The sequence below is a fragment of the Scyliorhinus canicula genome, chromosome 12 (assembly GCF_902713615.1).
Source record: "Scyliorhinus canicula chromosome 12, sScyCan1.1, whole genome shotgun sequence".
NCBI lineage: Eukaryota > Metazoa > Chordata > Chondrichthyes > Carcharhiniformes > Scyliorhinidae > Scyliorhinus > Scyliorhinus canicula.
The window spans coordinates 111,277,243-111,298,544 of record NC_052157.1 but is presented as its reverse complement, the minus strand read 5'-3'; the positions used below and the strand labels follow the sequence as shown (position 1 = coordinate 111,298,544).

At 47.8% G+C, this 21,302-nt stretch overlaps 1 protein-coding gene across 3 annotated transcripts in view; it reads left to right on the top strand.

Annotated features, from left to right (window-relative positions):
• Positions 1–21,302, top strand: part of bckdk (branched chain ketoacid dehydrogenase kinase) — an 80,304-nt gene that overhangs the window by 17,475 nt on the left and 41,527 nt on the right. For all 3 annotated transcript variants that reach the window (XM_038813748.1, XM_038813746.1, XM_038813745.1), the window contains exons 4-7: positions 2,038–2,085; positions 2,231–2,350; positions 4,803–4,901; positions 6,655–6,728. In XM_038813748.1, coding sequence (XP_038669676.1) covers positions 2,038–2,085; positions 2,231–2,350; positions 4,803–4,901; positions 6,655–6,728 — 341 coding nt within the window. The remainder of the gene's footprint in view (positions 1–2,037; positions 2,086–2,230; positions 2,351–4,802; positions 4,902–6,654; positions 6,729–21,302) is intronic.

Sequence of the window (21,302 nt, the reverse complement as noted above, 5' to 3'; positions counted from 1 at the left end):
GCTCCACAAGCCCAGTGGTGGTGGTGGTGGCCCTGAGGGTGTGAGGACAGTGGCAGTAACACCTGAGGTTTCAGGGGGCCTCGGTTTGGGCATCAATCTGTGGGAATCATAAGTTTGCTCGGGGGGGGGGGGGGGGGGGGGGGGGTGCTGGATGCGGTATTCCGGGGGTGGGGATCAAGCGGTTTGGTGACCTATTCATGCGTGGCAGCTTCTCGAGCCTAGAGGCTGGAAACTGAAAGAGGAGAATGAACTACCCAGTGGGAATGTGTTCCGGCATTTACTGGTTCGGAATTATGTTAGGAAGCAGGTGACGCCCTTTCCCGACCTGCAGGGGCTGCAGGACCAGGTGGTTTCGAAAACAAACAGGAGTTGGCGAGGGTATAGTGTGTTGGAGACGTATAAGGAATTAATGGACTGGGAGCGTACCCCGACAGGAGAAGTCAAGCGGAAATGGGAGGAAGAGGTTGGGAGGGACATGGTGGCTGGGTTATGGGAGGAAGCTCTGAGTGAACGCATTCTCTTTGTGTGCTAGACTTAGCCTTATTCAATTTAAAGTAGTCCATAGGGCACATATGACGGTGGCCAGGATAAGCAGCTTCTTTGAGGGGGTGGAGGATAGGTGTGGGCGTTGCGCAGTGGGGGGGGGGGTCCACGGACCATGTCCACATGTTGTGGGCTTTTCCGAAACTGTAGGGATTCTGGCAGGGGTTCGCTGACGTTTATATCTGAGGAGAGTGAAGGTTGTCTCGAGTCCAGAAGAGGTGATCTTCGGAGTTTTGGAAGACCCGGGTGTCCAGGGGGCGACAGTGGCTGACGTCTTGGCCTTTGGCTCCCTGGGAGCCCCGCAGACAGATCTTGTAGTCCCTAAATCTTTCAATCGTCTCATTGCCGTGACTCATTTAGGAGGGCACTGAGGAGGATGTCCTTACTAAAATGAAACATTCTCCCCTCACACCAATCATGCCCAGTTTCTAATGAGGTTTTTATTATCTAAAACATGAGGAGTTGGTACAGAATAGATGGGGAGAAACTGTTCCTTTGATGAAATATCAAGACACCGGATGGACAGATTTAAGGTGTTTGGCAAAAGAACCGAGGCAACATGAGGAAAACATAGCAAAGGGTTCAGATCTGGAATGTATTACCAGAGTGTGGTGGAGGCTGATCCAGTCATGGCTTTCCTAAAGGAATTGGATGTACAACTGAAGAGAAAAGAAATAGGGTTACCGGCAGCACGGTAGCACAGTGCTTAGCACTGTTGCTTCACAACGCCGGGGTCCCAGGTTTGATTCCCGGCTTGGGTCACTCTCTGTGCGGAGTCTGTACGTTCTCTCCGTGTCTATGTCGGTTTCCTCCGGGTGCTCCGGTTTCCTCCCGCAAGTCCCGAAAGATGTGCTGTTAAGTAATTTAGACATTCTGAATTCTCCCTCTGTGTACCCGAACAGGTGGTGGAATGTGGCGACTAGGGGCTTTTCACAGTAACTTCCTTACAGTGTTAATGTAAGCCTACTTGTGACCATGAAGATTATTAATTAAAGAATGGGACTTAGCTACGTTGGCCCTACAGAAAGCTGGCATTAATCAATGGGCCGAGTGGCCTCCTCCTGTGCTGTTACCACTCCAAGTCCTACTCATGATTATATTTTCAGGTAGCTGAATAATCATTCGTATCAAATTCACAAAATTATTTGATTGGTTGCTTCCTGCTACTCATCAGTTAGGGATTGGCAGCAGTTGACAAAAATGAAGTTGATCGATCTGATTGGTCACTTTTCTTCTGCTGGATCATTCTTCAATGGTGCCCACACTGACTAAATCGAAGAGATTGGATCAAGCTTAGTTGATTACCAATGTCATGAACCGATCTTCATTTCTGTCAATCACTTCGTATTTTATGCCTCTCGGCTGTGACAACCAGAAGTGTAACACTTTTTTCTGAGGCGTGACCCTGCATTGGCCACTCTGTCACCTTCAGAAGGTCAGGGCACGATGGGTGTGCGCTGAATGCTGACTTGTAGTTTGTTCCTTTTCTTTCAGCACGAGCTGTACATCAGAGCCTTTCAGATGTTGTCTGATTTCCCACCTGTGAGTATAGCTGCAGCCATTTTACCCCCACCTGCTTCTTTCAAGGTGGAGATAGCGCTCTGTTTTTCATCGGTAAGATTTGATAAGTTTTGTACAAATCCAGCAGCACAAGAGAGGCGACCCCCTCTTTCCATTGCTTCCTTAGATCACCGACACTAAGACCGAGACCCAATACTGCAAGATGATTCGTCAGCTCCTAGACGACCACAAAGATGTTGTCACGATGCTGGCTGAAGGTTTCAGAGAATGCCGTAAACATGTGCAGGTAGGTTAAATCCATTGTCGTGTGGGGTTTCTTTATCCTTTCATGGGATGTGGATGCCCCTGGCCAGGCCAGCATTTATGTCCCATCCCTAATTGCCCTTGAGCTGAGTGGCTTGCTAGGCCGCTCCAGAGGTCAGTTTAGAGTCGACCACAATGCTGTGGGTCTGGAGTCGCATATAGGACAGACCAGACAAGGATGGCAGATTTATTTTTTTAAGTATCCAATTTTTCTTTTTTTTTTCCAATTAAGGGGCAGTTTAGCATGGCCAATTCACCTATCATGCACTTCTTTGGGTTGTGGGGGTGAGACCCACGCAGGCACGGGGAGAATATGCAAATTCCACACGGACAGTGACCCGGGGCCGGGACCGACCCCGGGTCCTCACAGCCATGAGGCAGCAGTGTTAACCACTGCGCCATCTTTCAGATTTCCTTTCCTGAAGAATATTAGGAATCCAGATTTTTGTTTTTCAATACAATCATTACAGTTTCATGGTCACCAACAATGAGACCCCATTCAATCTCAGATTTGTTAATTGAATTAAAATTCTAATGGCTCTCATGGTGGGATTTGAACCCATGCCCTTAAAGCATTAGCCTGGGCGTCTGGATTACCCATCCCATTTGTGGGCAGATCGGAGCACCACACCTTAGGAAGGTGTAGCGTAGGTTTACAAGAATGATAACTGGACTACAGGGGTTAAGTTACAAGAAGAGGTTATGCAAATTAGGCCTGTTTTTCACTAGAATTTACAAGGTTACGGGGTGATCAGATTGAAATTTTCAAGATATTGACAGGGCCGATACATGTAAACTGTTCCACTGGTTGGAGGTTGTAGAACTAGGGGGCATGGTCTAAAAATGAGGGCCAGATCATTCAGGAGAGATGTTGGGTAGCACTTCTTCACACAGTGGGTGGTAGGGGTTTGGAACTCTCTTCTACAAATGGCAATTAATGCCAGATCAGTTGTTAACAAAACCTTTTTGTTTAGCATAGGGATTAAGCGATATGGTCCAAAGGCAGGTATATGGGGTTAGGGCATAACATGTTCTCATTGAGTGGTGGAGCAGGCTCGAGGGGCTGAATGGCCTACTCCTGGTCCTATGTTCCAACATGTGACAATATCTCTCCCTCATTAGGGAGTTCCGAGTACGAGCTGTCCTGTTAAAATGAGTTCTAACTTTTGATTGAAAGAACGGTCTAAAACAACTATTTTGAACAAGATGGTTTTCGTTAGCTCAATTGGCAGCACTTGAGAGAGGGTTTGTTTTGAGCATGCCAGTTGTGCAAATTTCAGTGTTGGGCTGGGTGCCATTTTTGACAGTTGATTGTCTAATGGTAAATTATTGAATTGTCCGTCAGAAGGGCTCTTCAGCCACACTAAGGCACTTGAAATGGTTTATATGTGCCCAGTCCTGGGATAATTCTATTGTAGTCTCTCCTAATCTGGCCAGTTCTGGATCCATCCCCTCTGCTTTTCAACAACTCTAGAGCTACCCAACTCCTAATGCACAAACCTGCTTTGACTAAAGACAACTTAAATGCCATTGTTTTGAACTTACTTTTTTGATTGTATTCAAGCATCTCTTGGTGCAACAACATGATCCATGTGTGAAACTTCGGCGTTATTGCGCTCTCTGGCCATTTTGAATTGTGTGTTCTTTCAGATATTTTGCAAATAAAGTATATATTTTGCAACAACAGAAAACATGATCAAAAAGAGGTAGATTTTGAGAAAAATCTTAAAGGAATAAAAGAGAGGGGGGAAGTTTGGGGAGAGAATTTCAAGCTTATGCCCTTGCAATATCTGAAGGTGCAATCGCCAACAGGGTTTAAAATTGGGCAAGTTCGGGCAGCATGTTGGCGCAGTGGATTGCATTGCTGCCTCATGGCGCCAAGGTCCGTTCAATCCCGGCCCTGGGTCACTGTTTATGTGGAATTTGCACATTCTCCCTGTGTTTGACTAGCCCCCCCCCCCCCCCCCCCCCCCCCCAACCCAAAGATGTGCAGGCTAGGTGGATTGGCCACCCTGAATTGCCCTTAATTGGGAAACTGAATTGGGTACTCTAAATTTATAAAAACAAAATTTGGGATGCACAAGAAGCCATAACTGGAGGGTTGTGGGGCTGCAGGTGATTAGAGAGATGCAAAGGGTGTGTGGGTGCATTTCAAAACCATTTTAAAATGCCGCTGTTGCCATACTGGGAGCCAATCTAGCTCCGAGAGTACAGGGGCAGTGGGAGAAGAGGAGAATTTGGTGCGGGTTAAGATTCAAGCAGCTGAGGTTTGAACAAGCAAGTTCACGGAGAGTGCAAGGTGGGAAGCCAGCTAAGAGGGTATTGGAATGGTCAAGCCTGCAAGTAACGAAAGGCACAGATGAAAGCCCTGAAGTAAGACACTTGCTAAAAGGGTGTTTTCCGTTGCATTTCATTGTAAATTCTCAATTTTCCAGGATGAATCATTGATCCGTTCTTTCCTGGACAACACACTGACCTCTCGACTCGGAATCAGAATGCTGGCGACGCACCATCTAACCCTGTACGAAAATAATGTAAGTACACAACAGGACAATAAAACCTTCAGTAAAGATCCACTCCAACTGCCTGCACTTTTTGTGAGTTGCGTTCAGATTCTGGCAGGGTGTTGTTTGCACAGCTTTATCCGGAATTCCTATCTGGCTGTCAGACTTGCTGAGCCAGCCTTTTGTTGAAGGGGATTTGAAATACCAGGTGCTGAATCATGGCCAGCCGTCTCTCCGGGTCAGACAAAACCAGCTTCAGCCAGTCTAAAAGCAGAACTTGGCTGGTTCTCAGAAGCGAGGTGCTTGGTTTGCACATAGGGAAAATGTGTTGCAACTGGGGGAGGGAATTACTTCAAAGTAAACACGGGATATGAGTGTAATGAACATATCCAGTGGAGTGAAATCCATCTGCTGCTGGGAGCTAAGCAATCAGTGTGTTGTCCTTCCGCGTGACTCTATCTGGATAAAGTGCTGATTATGATTTAAGTGCTACCCATGGTACGTATGGTGTAGCAACAAATGCTGAGGGCGCCCAAAAGTTACTGAGTGACAGCTAGCAAAGGGAGGCAAGGGTGTTGTTAACAAGGGCAGAATTCCATGATGGCAATAGTTGCTATTTTATGTTGACGGTTGGCTTGGAAATGTTAAAATTTTCCCCTTCAAACCAGGCAAATAAAGGTCAATGATTTTTTTTCTGAATCTCTGGTGGAGATCAGCCTCCTAAAAGAGACAGCAGCAGAGCACCCAAGGGTGATGGGGCCCATTGTGTGTGGGTTTTTTTTCAATCGAGGTGAGGTTGGTTACACTCTTGCTCTTCGACATGTGCACTAAGATTGAGGGCCAACCACTTGGCCATCGCTGATATTCACTCTGGGAATACCAGTGTTGCCAGCGCTCACAACTCCCAAGAAGTAACATTTACCGATCATTGATCAAATGGAAACCTGATGCTGTGGTATGGGAATGAAAGAAAGATCTGCATTCATTTGGTGTCTTTCACAACATCTCAAAGAACTTTGCAGCCACTTTGAGTTTGTATAAAATACAACAGTCAATTTGTGAGGGGCAAGATGACCAGCTAATCCAGTTTTAGTGATGTGGGAGAGGAGTAAATCTGGCGAGGAAACCAGGGAGAATTCCCCAGTCTTTCCCCACATATATTCCCATTGAGTCTTCTATGTCCATTGGAAAATGCAACCAGGGGCCTTGATTTAAAGATGTTTCATCTAAAAGATGCCTCACACAATGTAGCTCTCCTGCAGTACCGTATTAGAATATCAACCTGAATTTTACACTCTGGTCTCTGGAATGGGGATAGAACCCATAACCTTCTGTTTCAGAGGCAAGGATCTTACCACTGCACCACCACTGATGCTGTTGTTTCTGAGACCTTATTCCTTCTGTGTTAACCTGTGCCTGAAGTTACTTATGCAGCTGTCATCAATGGGTGGGATGTATGTTTATACCTAGGACTAGCTCCAGTGCAGTTAAATAAAGTATGAGTAAGAAGGCTGGTCTCAGTCGGCAAGGGTACCTCTGAGCTCTGTTCCCTGTTGTCACTCAAAGCCCTTCAACACTCATTAATCTGAACTCAGGAAGACCATTGGTTTCCTGGCCCAAAACATATTTGGCATCTTTGGAAGGATATATTGATGCGGTGAGATGCAATTTGGTGGGAGGGAGCATGTGTGGAGCATAAACACCTATCAGGGCAAATGGCCTATTTCTGTAGATTCAATGTAATGTCTTTCCTGAATTCTGTTCCCCTATTTTCTTTCCACAGCCTGACTTTGTGGGAATTATCTGCACGCGATTGTCTCCAAAGAGGATCATTGAGAAATGGGTAGATTTTGCTCGGTGAGTTTCCCCCTCGGTTATAATGGATAGCTGGTTGGAAGCCGTGGGGAAGGTGTGGGACTGGTTCTCCGAGGGAGGGTTGGAAGTGTGAAGCCCTGTGGATCCCTGGCATTGTAGTCCAAGAGTCTTATCCAGTGATACTGGTCTGGTTCCCAGACTGCTCACAGATGCTGGAGTTGGGCACAGCAGGCTTTACTGCTGATGATGCCTCCCAAGGGAAGGAGACATATAAACAGTGATTCTCCATATACAGTACACTCAAACGCCTACTCCTCTTTCATTCCCTAAGAGGTCATTGGCAACCATGGGCTTCCATTTGATTGGCTCATGGTTATCCTTGGCAAAGTACCGCTGTGGTTTGCCGTTGCCTTCTGCGGTATGACTGACCAAGAAACATTTACTATTACTGCTTGCAATCAGGCGTATTGGAAAGATTTGCTGACTGATAATCATCATCCAGGTTATGTACACCCCTTCCATGGCCACAAAGCACTAGAGAGGGACTTGAACCTGGAGCTTCTGGCAACAGTCAAGGATGCGACCCAAATATCTTATTCCTTCTGTGTTAACGCGTGCCTGAAGTTAATTATTTAGCTGTCATAGGGATGTATGGTTATATCTAGGACGAGTTGCAATGCAGTTAAACTAAGTACGAGTGAGAAGGATGGCCTCCGAACAGAAGAGAAAATCAAAGATCACTCGCTGGTTCATCCATTGTTACCAGATAGTAAGACCTGAAAGTGAATTCTGTAGAATGGTCATTTGGATCCAAAACGTTAACTCTGTTTCTCTCCACAGATGCTGTCAGACCCGCTGAGTTTATCCAGCATTTTCTGTTTTTATTTTAGACCAGAATGTGAATTCTATTATGTAGCCACGCTAACAGATTTTAGCAAAACCATGGATCAGAAACATGTCACCTCAATTGAATGCCTGTAAAACTCGACATTACCTGGTTTGTGAAACCAATTACTTCTGGGAACTCCTTCACCATTATTTTTCAAATTCGGACCCCCTTCTGTCCCTCTCCCTCAGAGTAAAATAACACCATGCATAAAGTAACTGGCAGGGGCTTCACTGACTCTCCCTGAAGTTGGGGTTTCAATTTGATTATATATAGGATTCAGTCTTTAGTGCAGTGCGTTTTGATGCCAGCGTGCTGTGGTAAAGTTAGGATGTGGCACACACTAGCACAGTTGAACTAGAAAACCAGACGAGTACACAGATCATGGTTGCAGTTGCTTTTAACCCCTTTTCCTGTGTATTCCTAGAGGGGGGAAAGAAAAAAACATGTCTTCTGGCAGAACTGCCTGGGATATAACTCCTAGGAGAGGGTTTCTGCTGAGATGGTAATCAACGTTCATTATCTCTGCAAGAGTTTACAGTTCAGACTTTGCATTGCATCTCTTCCTTTGAAGTGTCTCAGTTGGCAAAAGGGTGTGACATTTCCGTTGTCTCCCTCAGTGCTGCAGCATCTTCTCTGAAAGGCCGCACCTTTGGTGCAGTACTCCCTCAGTGCTGCAGTGGAGTGCCAAATTGCATTTTAAACTGGTCTCTGGAGTGAAACTTGTACCTACAACCTTCTGGCTCAGACGTGTGAGTTTTACCAACTTTAGTCATGAAAAGCGGGAACTCCAAACGGATGTGTCATCCAGTTATTCTGGCACACTTTTAATAGGCAGTGGGTGACCATCAAAAGGAGCTCGACCTGTTCCTGGAAATGGGTTACTTAATTGTCTTGTGTTTTTTTGTTTTAGCTGCTCTCTCTGCATAATAGTACCTAAATCCCAGATTGTAAATTTTCTTTTTATCTATTTCCTTTTTTAAAAAATATTTTTATTCTCCTTTTTCACATTTTCTCCCGGATTTCCACCCACCAACAATAAACGATAACCAGCACCAAATATGTCAATCCCCATAACAATAACAGCGATCCCATCCCCCCACCAGCCCCCAAACATCAGCCCGCATGTTTACATAAATAAATGACAAAAAGGAATCAGGGATTACCCATAGACACCCTTAATCCACACAGCCCCCCTCCCCCCAACCCTCCCATCCACCCCCCCCCAACTAGTGTTCAATGTTATCCAGTTCTTGAAAGTGCATAATAAATAATGCCCATGACTTGTAGAACCCCTCCGTCCTTCCCCTCAGTTCAAACTTAACCTTCTCAAGAGTCAAGAATTCCAACAGGTCCCCCCGTCACTCCAGGCAACAGGGTGGAGAGGCTGTTCTCCATCCCAACAGGATCCGCCTTTGGGCGATCAACGAGGCGAAGGCTACGATATCTGCCTCCGCACCTTTTCCAACCCTGGCTGGTCCAACACCCCGAATATGGCCTCCTGAGGACCCGGGTCCAGTTTCACATGCACCACCTTGGAGATGACCCTAAAAATCTCCTTCCAGTAATCCTCTAGCTATGGACAGGACTAGAACATGTGAACGTGATTAGCCCCCCCCCCCCCCCCCCCCCCCCCGCAATGCTCACACACATCTTCTACTCCTTCAAAGAATCGGCTCATCCTCGCCCTCGTAAGGTGTGCTCTGCATACCACCTTCAGCTGTATCAGTCCCAACCTCGTGGGTAGGCTGGAGGAGTGCCTCCCGAAGGTGATAGGTGAGGTGGAGCCACTTACTCTCCGGAACACCTCACGCCAGACCCCCTCCTCTATAACCTCTCCCAACTCTTCCTTCCACTTTGCTTTGATCCCTTCCAGTGGTGCCTTATCCTCTTCCAAAATAGCTCCGTAAACTGCCGACACTACCCCCTTCTCCAGTCCCCCTGTCGTCAGCACCACCTCCAGCAATGTGGAGGCCAGTTCCTCCGGGAAGCTCTGTATCTCCTTTCTGGCAAAATCTCGAACCTGCAGGTATCTACACATTTCTCCCTGCTCCAGCCCATACTTCGCTTCCACCTCCCTCAATCCTGCAAACCGCCCCCTAAGAAACAAATCTTTTAGTGTCTTAATCCCCTTCTCTTCCCATTTCCGAAAATTTGCATCCCACCTCCCTGGCTCAAATCTGTGGTTCCCCCGAATCGGCATTTCCTTTGACCCTGCCCCCAACCTGAAGTGTTGGCGAAACTGCCTCCAGATTTTCAATGAAGCTATTATTAACGGACTCCCTGAGTATTTCCCCAGAGCTATCGGGAGTGGCGCTGTTGCTAGTGCTTTCAGTCCCGACCCTCACAAACTCTCCTCCATTCTAACCCACTGGGAATCAACCCCTCTGACCCAGCTCCGCACCTTCTCCACATTCGCCGCCGAATAGTAGGAGATCAGGTTCGGGAGACACAAACCCCCTGCCTGCCTTCCCCTCTGTAGCAGCACCTTTCTCACTCTGGCCACCTTTCTCACTCTGGCCACCTTCCCTCCCCATATGAACGAGGTAATCCTTCCCTCAATCTCCCTGAAAAAAGCCTTTTGCAGGAAGATCGGTAGGCATTGAAAAATAATCAGAAATCGCGGCAACACATTAGTTTTAACCGCCTGTACCCGACCCGCCAGTATCAGAGGGAGACCATCCCAACTTGCCAGATTTGCATTCATTCTCCCAACCAAACTAGAGATGTTGTACCTGCAAAGCCTTCCCCACTCCCGGGCAACCTGCACCCCCAGGTACCTAAAGTGAGTCCCTGCCCTCCGGAATGGCAGCCCCCACCCCCGGCCGAGACACCACAAAATATTCACTCTTGTCCAGGTTCAGCTTGTACCCCGAGAAAGACCCAAATACTCGCAGTAGCTCCAGTATTCCCCCTAGCGACACACTCCAATTCCAAACCGCTCCAGAACTGCCATCAAGTACCCCCATTTTACCCGGTCAAACGCCTTCTCGGTGTCCAATGCCACAACCACCTCTGTTTCCTTCCCTTCCGCCGGTGCCATAACGACGTTCAAAACCCTCCTGATGTTTGAAAAAAGCTGCCTCCCTCTCACGAACCCCGTCTGATCCTCACCTATCACCTTTGGGAGGCACTCCTCCAGCATACCCGCCAGTACCTTCGCCAATACTTTTGCATCCACATTCAGAAGTGATATGGGCCTATACGACCCACACTCCGTCGGATCCTTATCTTTTTTTTAGCAACAGTGAAATCGATGTCTGCCCCAAGGTTTGTGGCAACACCCCCTTCCCTATCGCCTCTTCAAACATCCCCACCATCAGGGGTGCCAGCTTATCCTAGAATTTTTTATGATATTCCACCGGAAACCCATCCGGCCCTGCCACCTTCCCCATCCTCCCAACGTATCCTTTATCTCTTGCTCCACTATTGCTCCTTCTAATGAAGCCCTGTCACTCTCGCCCTAGCCTCGGGTACTCCAACCCATCTAGAAATTCCCGTATTTCACGGTCTCCCCCCGGGTGGCTCTGACCTGTACAGCCTCTCATAAAACTCCTCAAAAACCTTGTTAATCAGCCACGGAGCCACCACCAACTTCCCTACCCTATCCCTCACCTGAAGAATTTCCCTTGCCGCTGCTTCCCTCCGGAGCTGACCTGCTAACATATCCATTGTGTTTGGGGCCATCCATGGAGCTATTTCCATGTTCATAAACTGCACCCCTTGCTCATCTTAGTTGGTGCACTGCCTTCCTGGTGGATAGTTGGTCGAAGCTCGCCTGTAGTTCCTTCCTCTTTTCCAGCTTCGCTGGGTCCCCATCTTCTGCATAATTCCTATCTACCGCCAACCTCTCATCTATTGCCCTCTGCTGCTCCAACCTCTCCTCTTTGTCCACCCTGGCCTTAAACAAAATTACCTCACCCCTCACCACCGCCTTTAGAGCCTCCAGACATCTGCCTTCGACACCTCACCTGTACAGTTGAAACCTACATATTCCGTAATTACCTTTTCAATTTTCTTACAGTACACTTGGTTCCCCAAAAGCCCCACATCCAGTTACCACCCTGGCCTCTGCGCTACCCCCTTCTCCAGCACCATATCCACCCAATGCGGAGCGTGATCTGACACTGCATTTGCCAAGTATTCCGACCCCTTAACCCCAGCCAGCAAAGCCTTTCCCACCACAAAAAGGTTGATCCGCGAGTATAACTTACGGACCGCCGAGAAAAACGAGTTCTCCCGTTCCCTTGGGTGCAGGAACCTCCAAGGGTCCACCCCTCCCATTTCCGCCATTAGCCCAGCTACGCCTTCGACCCCCCCCCCCCCCCCCCCCCGATGGGACCAGCGAGCGTGGCCGTGATCTGTCCAACCTTGGCTCCTGCACCAAGTTCCAGTCCCCCCCCCCCACAATCAGCTTGTATGTGTTCAAGTCGGAGATGGCCCCAAACACCTTCCTTGTGAATCCCACATCGTCCCAATTGGGACCGTATACACTTAACAGCGCCACTAATCTCCCCTCCAACACCCCTGTCACAATCACATATCTACCCCTTGATCTGCCACCACCTTCTCCATCTGGAAGCGTACCCTTTTGCTGACCAGCACTGCTACCCCTCGAGCCCTTGCGTCAAATCCGGAGTGGAACACTTGACTAACCCAGCACTTTTTAAGTCTCACCTGGTCCTTCACCCTCAAGTGAGTCTCCTGGAGCATTGCCACACCGGCTTTCAAACTTTTAAAAGATGCGCAAGCACCCTTGACCTCTTGAACGGTCCTCCTAACCCTCTCTCGTTCCACGTGACTATCCTAACTGGGGGTCTCTCACCCCCCCCCCCCACCTTTCTTATCCACCATCATCATACCACCGGGCCCTGCCCCATAAGCCTGACCCGCCCCTGTCCATTGTTAACATCGAACCGGCTCCCCCCCTCCCAAGAATCCCCACCCCCTCGCTCTCCTCGTAGGCCCATTGAAGCCTGCTATCCAGGCTCCAACGTTCGCAGCCCTCCTCTCACCTCCCCTCCGTTCACTAGCTGACTTTAGTTAGCTAGCGCGGGTGGCTGCCCCCGCCAAGATGTATCGTCCCCTTGCACCCAGTCCCAGAGTCTATTTCCTTTTTTAATGATACTCTGGGACCAGTCGTATCTTACCTTCGAGCTCTAGTGGTCTTGTGCCACAATGTAAATGCACTCACCTGGGGAATGCAGTACAGCATACTGTGCTGAATCCTGATTATATCTCCAGTTTGAACGCAGTGTGTAGTATGATCTACTTACCTGTATCTTGGATTTTCCTTCGCAATGCTGTGGGCAGATTACTAAAACTGGAACACTATGCGCTTCGCAGTGTCATGGTGTTCCCAAACCAGAAGCACACTATAAATTCACTTGACATCAGAATATCAAGACAGTGCACATTCACTTTTTCTACTAAAACCTGTGCAAATCCAGTGTGCAATGAATAATTCCACAATACAGAAGGATTAAGGTAACCCACTAACATAGAACATAGAACATAGAACGATACAGCGCAGTACAGGCCCTTCGGCCCTCGATGTTGCACCGACATGGAAAAAATCTAAAGGCCATCTAACCTACACTATGCCCTTATCATCCATATGCTTATCCAATAAATTTTTAAATGCCCTCAATGTTGGCATGTTCACTACTGTTGCAGGTAGGGCATTCCACGGCCTCACCACTCTTTGCGTAAAAAACCCACCTCTGACCTCTGTCCTATATCTATTACCCCTCAATTTAAGGCTATGTCCCCTCGTGCTAGCCACCTCCATCCGCGGGAGAAGGCTCTCGCTGTCCACCCTATCTAACCCTCTGATCATTTTGTATGCCTCTATTAAGTCACCTCTTAACCTTCTTCTCTCTAACGAAAACAACCTCAAGTCCATCAGCCTTTCCTCATAAGATTTTCCCTCCATACCAGGCAACATCCTGGTAAATCTCCTCTGCACCCGTTCCAAAGCTTCCACGTCCTTCCTATAATGAGGCGACCAGAACTGTACGCAATACTCCAAATGCGGCCGTACTAGAGTTTTGTACAACTGCAACATGACCTCATGGCTCCGGAACTCAATCCCTCTACCAATAAAGGCCAACACACCATAGGCCTTCTTCACAACCCTATCAACCTGGGTGGCAACTTTCAGGGATCTATGTACATGGACACCGAGATCCCTCTGCTCATCCACACTACCAAGAATTTTACCATTAGCCAAATATTCCGCATTTCTATTATTCTTTCCAAAGTGAATCACCTCACACTTCTCCACATTAAACTCCATTTGCCACCTCTCAGCCCAGCTCTGCAGCTTATCTATGTCCCTCTGTAACCTGCAACATCCTTCCGCACTGTCTACAACTCCACCGACTTTAGTGTCGTCTGCAAATTTACTCACCCATCCTTCTGCGCCCTCCTCTAGGTCATTTATAAAAATGACAAACAGCAACGGCCCCAGAACAGATCCTTGTGGTACGCCACTCGTAACTGAACTCCATTCTGAACATTTCCCATCAACTACCACTCTCTGTCTTCTTTCAACTAGCCAATTTCTGATCCACATCTCTAAATCACCCTCAATCCCCAGCCTCCGTATTTTCTGCAATAGACGACCGTGGGGAACCTTATCAAACGCTTTACTGAAATCCATATACACCACATCAACTGCTCTACCCTCGTCTACCTGTTCAGTCACCTTCTCAAAGAACTCGATAAGGTTTGTGAGGCATGACCTACCCTTCACAAAACCATGCTGACTGTCCCTAATCATATTATTCCTATCTAGATGATTATAAATCGTATCTTTTATAATCCTCTCCAAGACTTTACCCACCACAGACGTTAGGCTCACCGGCCTATAGTTACCGGGGTTATCTCTACTCCCCTTCTTGAACAAAGGGACCACATTTGCTATCCTCCAGTCCTCTGGCACTATTCCTGTAGCCAATGATGACCTAAAAATCAAAGCCAAAGGCTCAGCAATCTCTTCCCTGGCTTCCCAGAGAATCCTAGGATAAATCCCATCCGGCCCCGGGGACTTATCTATTTTCACCTTGTCCAGAATTGCCAACACTTCTTCCCTACGCACCTCAATGCCATCTATTCTAATAGCCTGGGTCTCAGCATTCTCCTCCACAATATTATCTTTTTCTTGAGTGAATACTGACGAAAAGTATTCATTTAGTATCTCGCTTATCTCCTCAGCCTCCACACACAACTTCCCACCACTGTCCTTGACTGGCCCTACTCTTACCCTAGTCATTCTTTTATTCCTGACATACCTATAGAAAGCTTTTGGGTTTTCCTTGATCCTACCTGCCAAAGACTTCTCATGTCCCCTCCTTGCTCGTCTCAGCTCTCTCTTTAGATCCTTCCTCGCTTCCTTGTAAATATCAAGCGCCCCAACTGAAACTTCACGCCTCATCTTCACATAGGCCTCCTTCTTCCTCTTAACAAGAGATTCCACTTCTTTGGTAAACCACGGTTCCCTCGCTCGACCCCTTCCTCCCTGCCTGACTGGTACGTACTTATCAAGAACATGCAATAGCTGTTCCTTGAACAAGCTCCACATATCCAGTGTGCCCAACCCTTGCAGCCTACTTCTCCAACCAACACATCCTAAGTCATGTCTAATGGCATCATAATTGCCCTTCCCCCAGCTATAACTCTTGCCCTGCGGGGTATACTTATCCCTTTCCATCACTAACGTAAAGGTCACCGAATTGTGGTCACTGTTTCCAAAGTGCTCACCTACCTCCAGATCTAACACCTGGCCTGGTTCATTACCCAAAACCAAATCCAATGTGGCCTCGCCTCTTGTTGGCCTGTCAACATATTGTGTCAGGAAACCCTCCTGCACACATTGTACAAAGAATGACCCATCTAATGTACTCGAACTATATCTTTTCCAGTCAATATTTGGAAAGTTAAAGTCTCCCATAACAACTACCCTGTTACTTTCGCTCTTTTCCAGAATCATCTTCGCCATCCTTTCCTCTACATCCCTAGAACTATTAGGTGGCCTATAGAAAACTCCCAACAGGGTGACCTCTCCTTTCCTGTTTCTAACCTCAGCCCATACTACCTCAGAAGAAGAGTCCCCATCTAGCATCCTTTCCACCACCGTAATACTGTCCTTGACTAGCAGCGCCACACCTCCCCCTCTTTTGCCCCCTTCTCTGAACTTACTAAAACACCTAAACCCCGGAACCTGCAACAACCATTCCTGTCCCTGCTCTATCCATGTCTCTGAAATGGCCACAACATCGAAGTCCCAGGTACCAACCCATGCTGCCAGTTCCCCTACCTTATTTCGTATACTCCTGGCATTGAAGTAGACACACTTCAAACCACCTACCTGAACACTGGCACCCTCCTGCGAAGTCAAATCTGTGCTCCTGACCTCTATACTCTCAATCTCCCGTACCCTAAAACTACAATCCAGGTTCCCATGCCCCTGCTGAATTAGTTTAAACCCCCCCAAAGAGCACTAACAAATCTCCCCCCCAGGATATTGGTGCCCCTCAGGTTCAGATGTAGACCATCCTGTCTATAGAGGTCCCACCTTCCCCAGAAAGAGCCCCAGTTATCCAGAAATCTGAATCCCTCCCGCCTGCACCATCCCTGTAGCCACGTGTTTAATTGCTCTCTCTCCCTATTCCTCATCTCACTATCACGTGGCACGGGCAACAACCCAGAGATAACAACTCTGTTTGTTCTCGCTCTGAGCTTCCATCCTAGCTCCCTAAAGGCCTGCCTGACATCCTTGTCCCCTTTCCTACCTATGTCGTTAGTGCCAATGTGGACTACGACTTGGGGCTGCTCCCCCTCCCCATTAAGGACCCGGAAAACACGATCCGAGACATCACGTACCCTTGCACCTGGGAGGCAACAGACCAAACGTGAGTCTCTCTCGCTCCCACAAAATCTCCTATCTGTGCCCCTGACTATTGAGTCCCCAATTACTAATGTTCTACTCCTTTCCCCCCTTCCCTTCTGAGCAACAGGGACAGACTCCGTGCCAGAGGCCTGTACCCCATGGCTTACCCCTGGTAAGTCGTCCCCCCCACAAGTATCCAAAACGGTATACTTGTTACTCAGGGGAACGACCGCAGGGGGTCCCTGCACTGACTGCTTCTTCCCAGTCCCTCTTACAGTTACCCATCTATCTCCAGTCTTTGGTGTAACAATTTCCCTGAAGCTCCTATCTATGACCCCCTCTGCCTCCCGAATGATCCGAAGTTCATCCAGCTCAAGCTCCAGGTCCCTAACACGGTTTTTGAGGAGCTGGAGTTGGGTGCACTTCCCACAGATGAAATCAGCAGGGACACTGACGGCGTCCCTCACCTCAAACATTCTGCAGGAGGAGCATTGTACTGCCTTCCCTGACATCACCTCTAGATTTAAAAAATAACAAGAAAAAGAAAAAGAAAGGAAGAGCTTACCTGATATTACCTCAAACCCTGCTCCCGCTCAAAGGTAAGCAAATTTAAAGGCACTCACTCACCTTCACGACAGGCCCCTGCTCCCGCTTCCCAACCACCGTGGGATGGGGGGGTTGGTTAGAGGAGGAGGTAGGGTGGGAAACACTCACGAAGTGTTTCGGGTTTAACTGTCACTTGCCAACAGCCTCTCCACAAACCACCTTCAACTTAGGCTGACCGCACTGCACGTATGCAAATTTCCCCAGAACAGCTGATCAGTAGCTCTGCTCTGCTGCCCTCTGCTGGATGATTGCCTTCACTCAAACTCCTCAGGTCCCCTTCGCAGATTCACCTTCAACTTAGGCTGACCGCACTGCACGTATGCAAATTTCCCCAGAACAGCTGATCAGTAGCTCTGCTCTGCTGCCCTCTGCTGGATGATTGCCTTCACTCAAACTCCTCAGGTCCCCTTCGCAGATTCACCTTCAACTTAGGCTGACCGCACTGCACGTATGCAAATTTCCCCAGAACAGCTGATCAGTAGCTCTGCTCTGCTGCCCTCTGCTGGATGATTGCCTTCACTCAAACTCCTCAGGTCCCCTTCGCAGATTCACCTTCAACTTAGGCTGACCGCACTGCACGTATGCAAATTTCCCCAGAACAGCTGATCAGTAGCTCTGCTCTGCTGCCCTCTGCTGGATGATTGCCTTCACTCAAACTCCTCAGGTCCCCTTCGCAGATTCACCTTCAACTTAGGCTGACCGCACTGCACGTATGCAAATTTCCCCAGAACAGCTGATCAGTAGCTCTGCTCTGCTGCCCTCTGCTGGATGATTGCCTTCACTCAAACTCCTCAGGTCCCCTTCGCAGATTCACCTTCAACTTAGGCTGACCGCACTGCACGTATGCAAATTTCCCCAGAACAGCTGATCAGTAGCTCTGCTCTGCTGCCCTCTGCTGGATGATTGCCTTCACTCAAACTCCTCAGGTCCCCTTCGCAGATTCACCTTCAACTTAGGCTGACCGCACTGCACGTATGCAAATTTCCCCAGAACAGCTGATCAGTAGCTCTGCTCTGCTGCCCTCTGCTGGATGATTGCCTTCACTCAAACTCCTCAGGTCCCCTTCGCAGATTCACCTTCAACTTAGGCTGACCGCACTGCACGTATGCAAATTTCCCCAGAACAGCTGATCAGTAGCTCTGCTCTGCTGCCCTCTGCTGGATGATTGCCTTCACTCAAACTCCTCAGGTCCCCTTCGCAGATTCACCTTCAACTTAGGCTGACCGCACTGCACGTATGCAAATTTCCCCAGAACAGCTGATCAGTAGCTCTGCTCTGCTGCCCTCTGCTGGATGATTGCCTTCACTCAAACTCCTCAGGTCCCCTTCGCAGATTCACCTTCAACTTAGGCTGACCGCACTGCACGTATGCAAATTTCCCCAGAACAGCTGATCAGTAGCTCTGCTCTGCTGCCCTCTGCTGGATGATTGCCTTCACTCAAACTCCTCAGGTCCCCTTCGCAGATTCACCTTCAACTTAGGCTGACCGCACTGCACGTATGCAAATTTCCCCAGAACAGCTGATCAGTAGCTCTGCTCTGCTGCCCTCTGCTGATTTGGTTTGTAGCTAATCCACAGATGTGCAAATCCTGGTCCTTTTGTGCTTCGGCCTACAGGATATTTGGGAGTTCTTTAGTCCGAAGCCATCCATCTCCACCGACCAAAGTCTTATTTAGACCGAGTTTACGTTAAAGATTAATTTCTGCAAAGGTATAATACTTTTGACCTTGGATTTGTGATATTCTAGTGATTGCACCATCTAGATTATTTGGAAATGGATAGATCATGGTAATGAGCTGAAGAGGGAAAGGTATGCAGTCTGTTTGGCAATGAACTGCTAGTTCATGGCATGTCAAGGACAGGGGAAGGTCTGACTGATATTCCTGTCATTGCTCTGTGTGTGATCCAGTGCTTGTTAAAATTAAACATAACAGCCGGGTCCTTGACTTTGTTGGAAGCACGTCATTTATTCTATTTTTCACCTTGTGTCATTCTCGTTGCTTTTACTGTATCTACATCTATTAACTTTCTGTGCCCTAGCCCTCACTATTCACCAAGCAACCCACCTGCTATTGCCAATGGCAGAGCGGGCTCGGGGGGGGGGGGGGGGCTGAATTGCCTACTGCTGCTCCTAGTTCTTAATTAATGTGACTAGTTCCTGACCTTGCCTGTGCTGAGGGCATTGAACAGGACCAGGATGAGGGAATAGGGAGCATTTGTGCTGTAAGTCACTGTCTGCTAAACTATAGAGCCCTGGGAATAGACTTGTCGACTGAATCTAGATAGCAGACTGGATGGGGGCAGAGAGGGTGAATTTCAGGATGCTGTCGATAGATCCTGTAGTTCCTTGATTCCAGTTTTCTCCTTTTCCACTCCTCAACGATTAACCCTATTTAGATGAGGGAACTAAATGTAATATTTCCAGGTTTGCTGATAACCACAAAACTTGGTGGGAATGTGAGTGGTGAGGAGGATGTTGAGAGGCTTCAAGGAGGTTTGGACAAGTTGAGTGAGTGGGCAAATACGTAGCAGGTGCAAGATAATGTGGATAAATGTGAGGTTATCCACTTCTTCGGACAGAGAAATGGAGTGTTAATTAAATGGTGACAGATTGGAAAATGTTGGCGTACAAAGGCACCCGGATGTCCTAGTACATCAGTTACTGAAAACAAGCATGCAGGTGAAGCAAGCAGTTAAGAAAGCAAACGGTATGTTGGCCTTCATTGCAAGAGGACTCAAGTGCAGGAGCAAGGATGTCTTACTGCAGCTGTACAGTGCCTAGGTGAGACCACACCTGGAATATTGTGTGTAGGTTTGGTCTCCTTACCTGAGGAAGGATGTACTTGCCAGAGAGGGAGTGCAGTGAAGATTCGCCAGGCTGATTCCTGGCAGGACTGTTTTATGAAGTGAGAATGGGCCGACTGGGCCTGTATTCACTGGAGATGAGAAAAATGAGGGGATCTTATTGAAACAAGTAAATGCTGATGGGGTGGACAGACTGGATTTAGGGATGTTTCCTCTGGCTGGGGAATCTAGAACAAGGAGACACAGTCTCAGGATACGGGGTAGACTATTTAAGATTGTGATAAGAAGTTATTTCTTCACCCAGAGGGTGGTGAACCTATGGAATTCTCTACCACAGAAGGCTGTGAAGGCCAACTCACTGAATACATTTCAGAAGCAAATAGATTTTTAGACATTAAAAGCCGATGGGGGAGGGCAGCACGGTGACACAGGGGGTTAGCCCTGCTGCCTCACGGCGCCGAGATCCCAGGTTCGATCCTGGCTCTGGATCACTGTCCGTGTGGAGTTTGCACATTCTCCCCATGTTTGCATGGGTTTCGCCCCCACAACCCAAAGATGTGCAGGCTAGGTGGATTGGCCATGCTAAATTGCCCCTTAATTGGAAAAAATGAATTGGGTACTCTAAATTTATTTGGAAAAAAAACCTATGGGGAGAGCACTAGAGCTTGGCACTGAGATAGAGGATCGGTCATGATCATATAGAATAGCAGAGCAACTTTTGAAGGGCTGAATGGCCTACGTTTCTATCTAGTTTACACTAAGGACGTTCGGAGTTCTTAGCTTCCTATTGTATGGGATATTATATTGTCCCAGAATTGTGCAACACAGATAGTGGCCAAAATCCTACCTACTTCCGGTGTCAATAAATGTTTCTCCACATGTCACCTTGGGTGCTTTTGCCAATCATCTTAATTCCAAACCTCTGATTATTGATGCTTCAGCCATTGAAATGTTTTCTTCTTTTACTCTGAACCCCTCCATGGTTTGAAACACCTCTTATCTAATTTCCTCTTGTCCTCTTCGCAGCAATGAGGCTAATCTCAGCATCTCCAAACTATTCAAGTAATTTACAATCCTTAATTCCTGGAACTATCCCAGTAAATCTCTTATCCTCTCAAACTTCCACATGCTTCCTAAAGTGTGGTGCCCAAAATTGGACACCCAATTCCAACTGGGGCCTGAACTCATGTTTTGTAAAAGTTCAGCATAACTTCTTGATTTTTGTACTCTTATATGCCTGTAAAAACCCAGGATCTCAAATGCTTTATTTATGAACTGGTATGTTCTCGCCTTCAAAAGTCTGTCTACTCATCCATCCCCTCTTAAAATTGTATCCTTTAGCATGCGTTGTGTCACCCCATTTTTCCGATCATCTGTCACTTTTCCCAATTGAATTTCAGCTGCCATGGATCCACCCATTTCCTGTC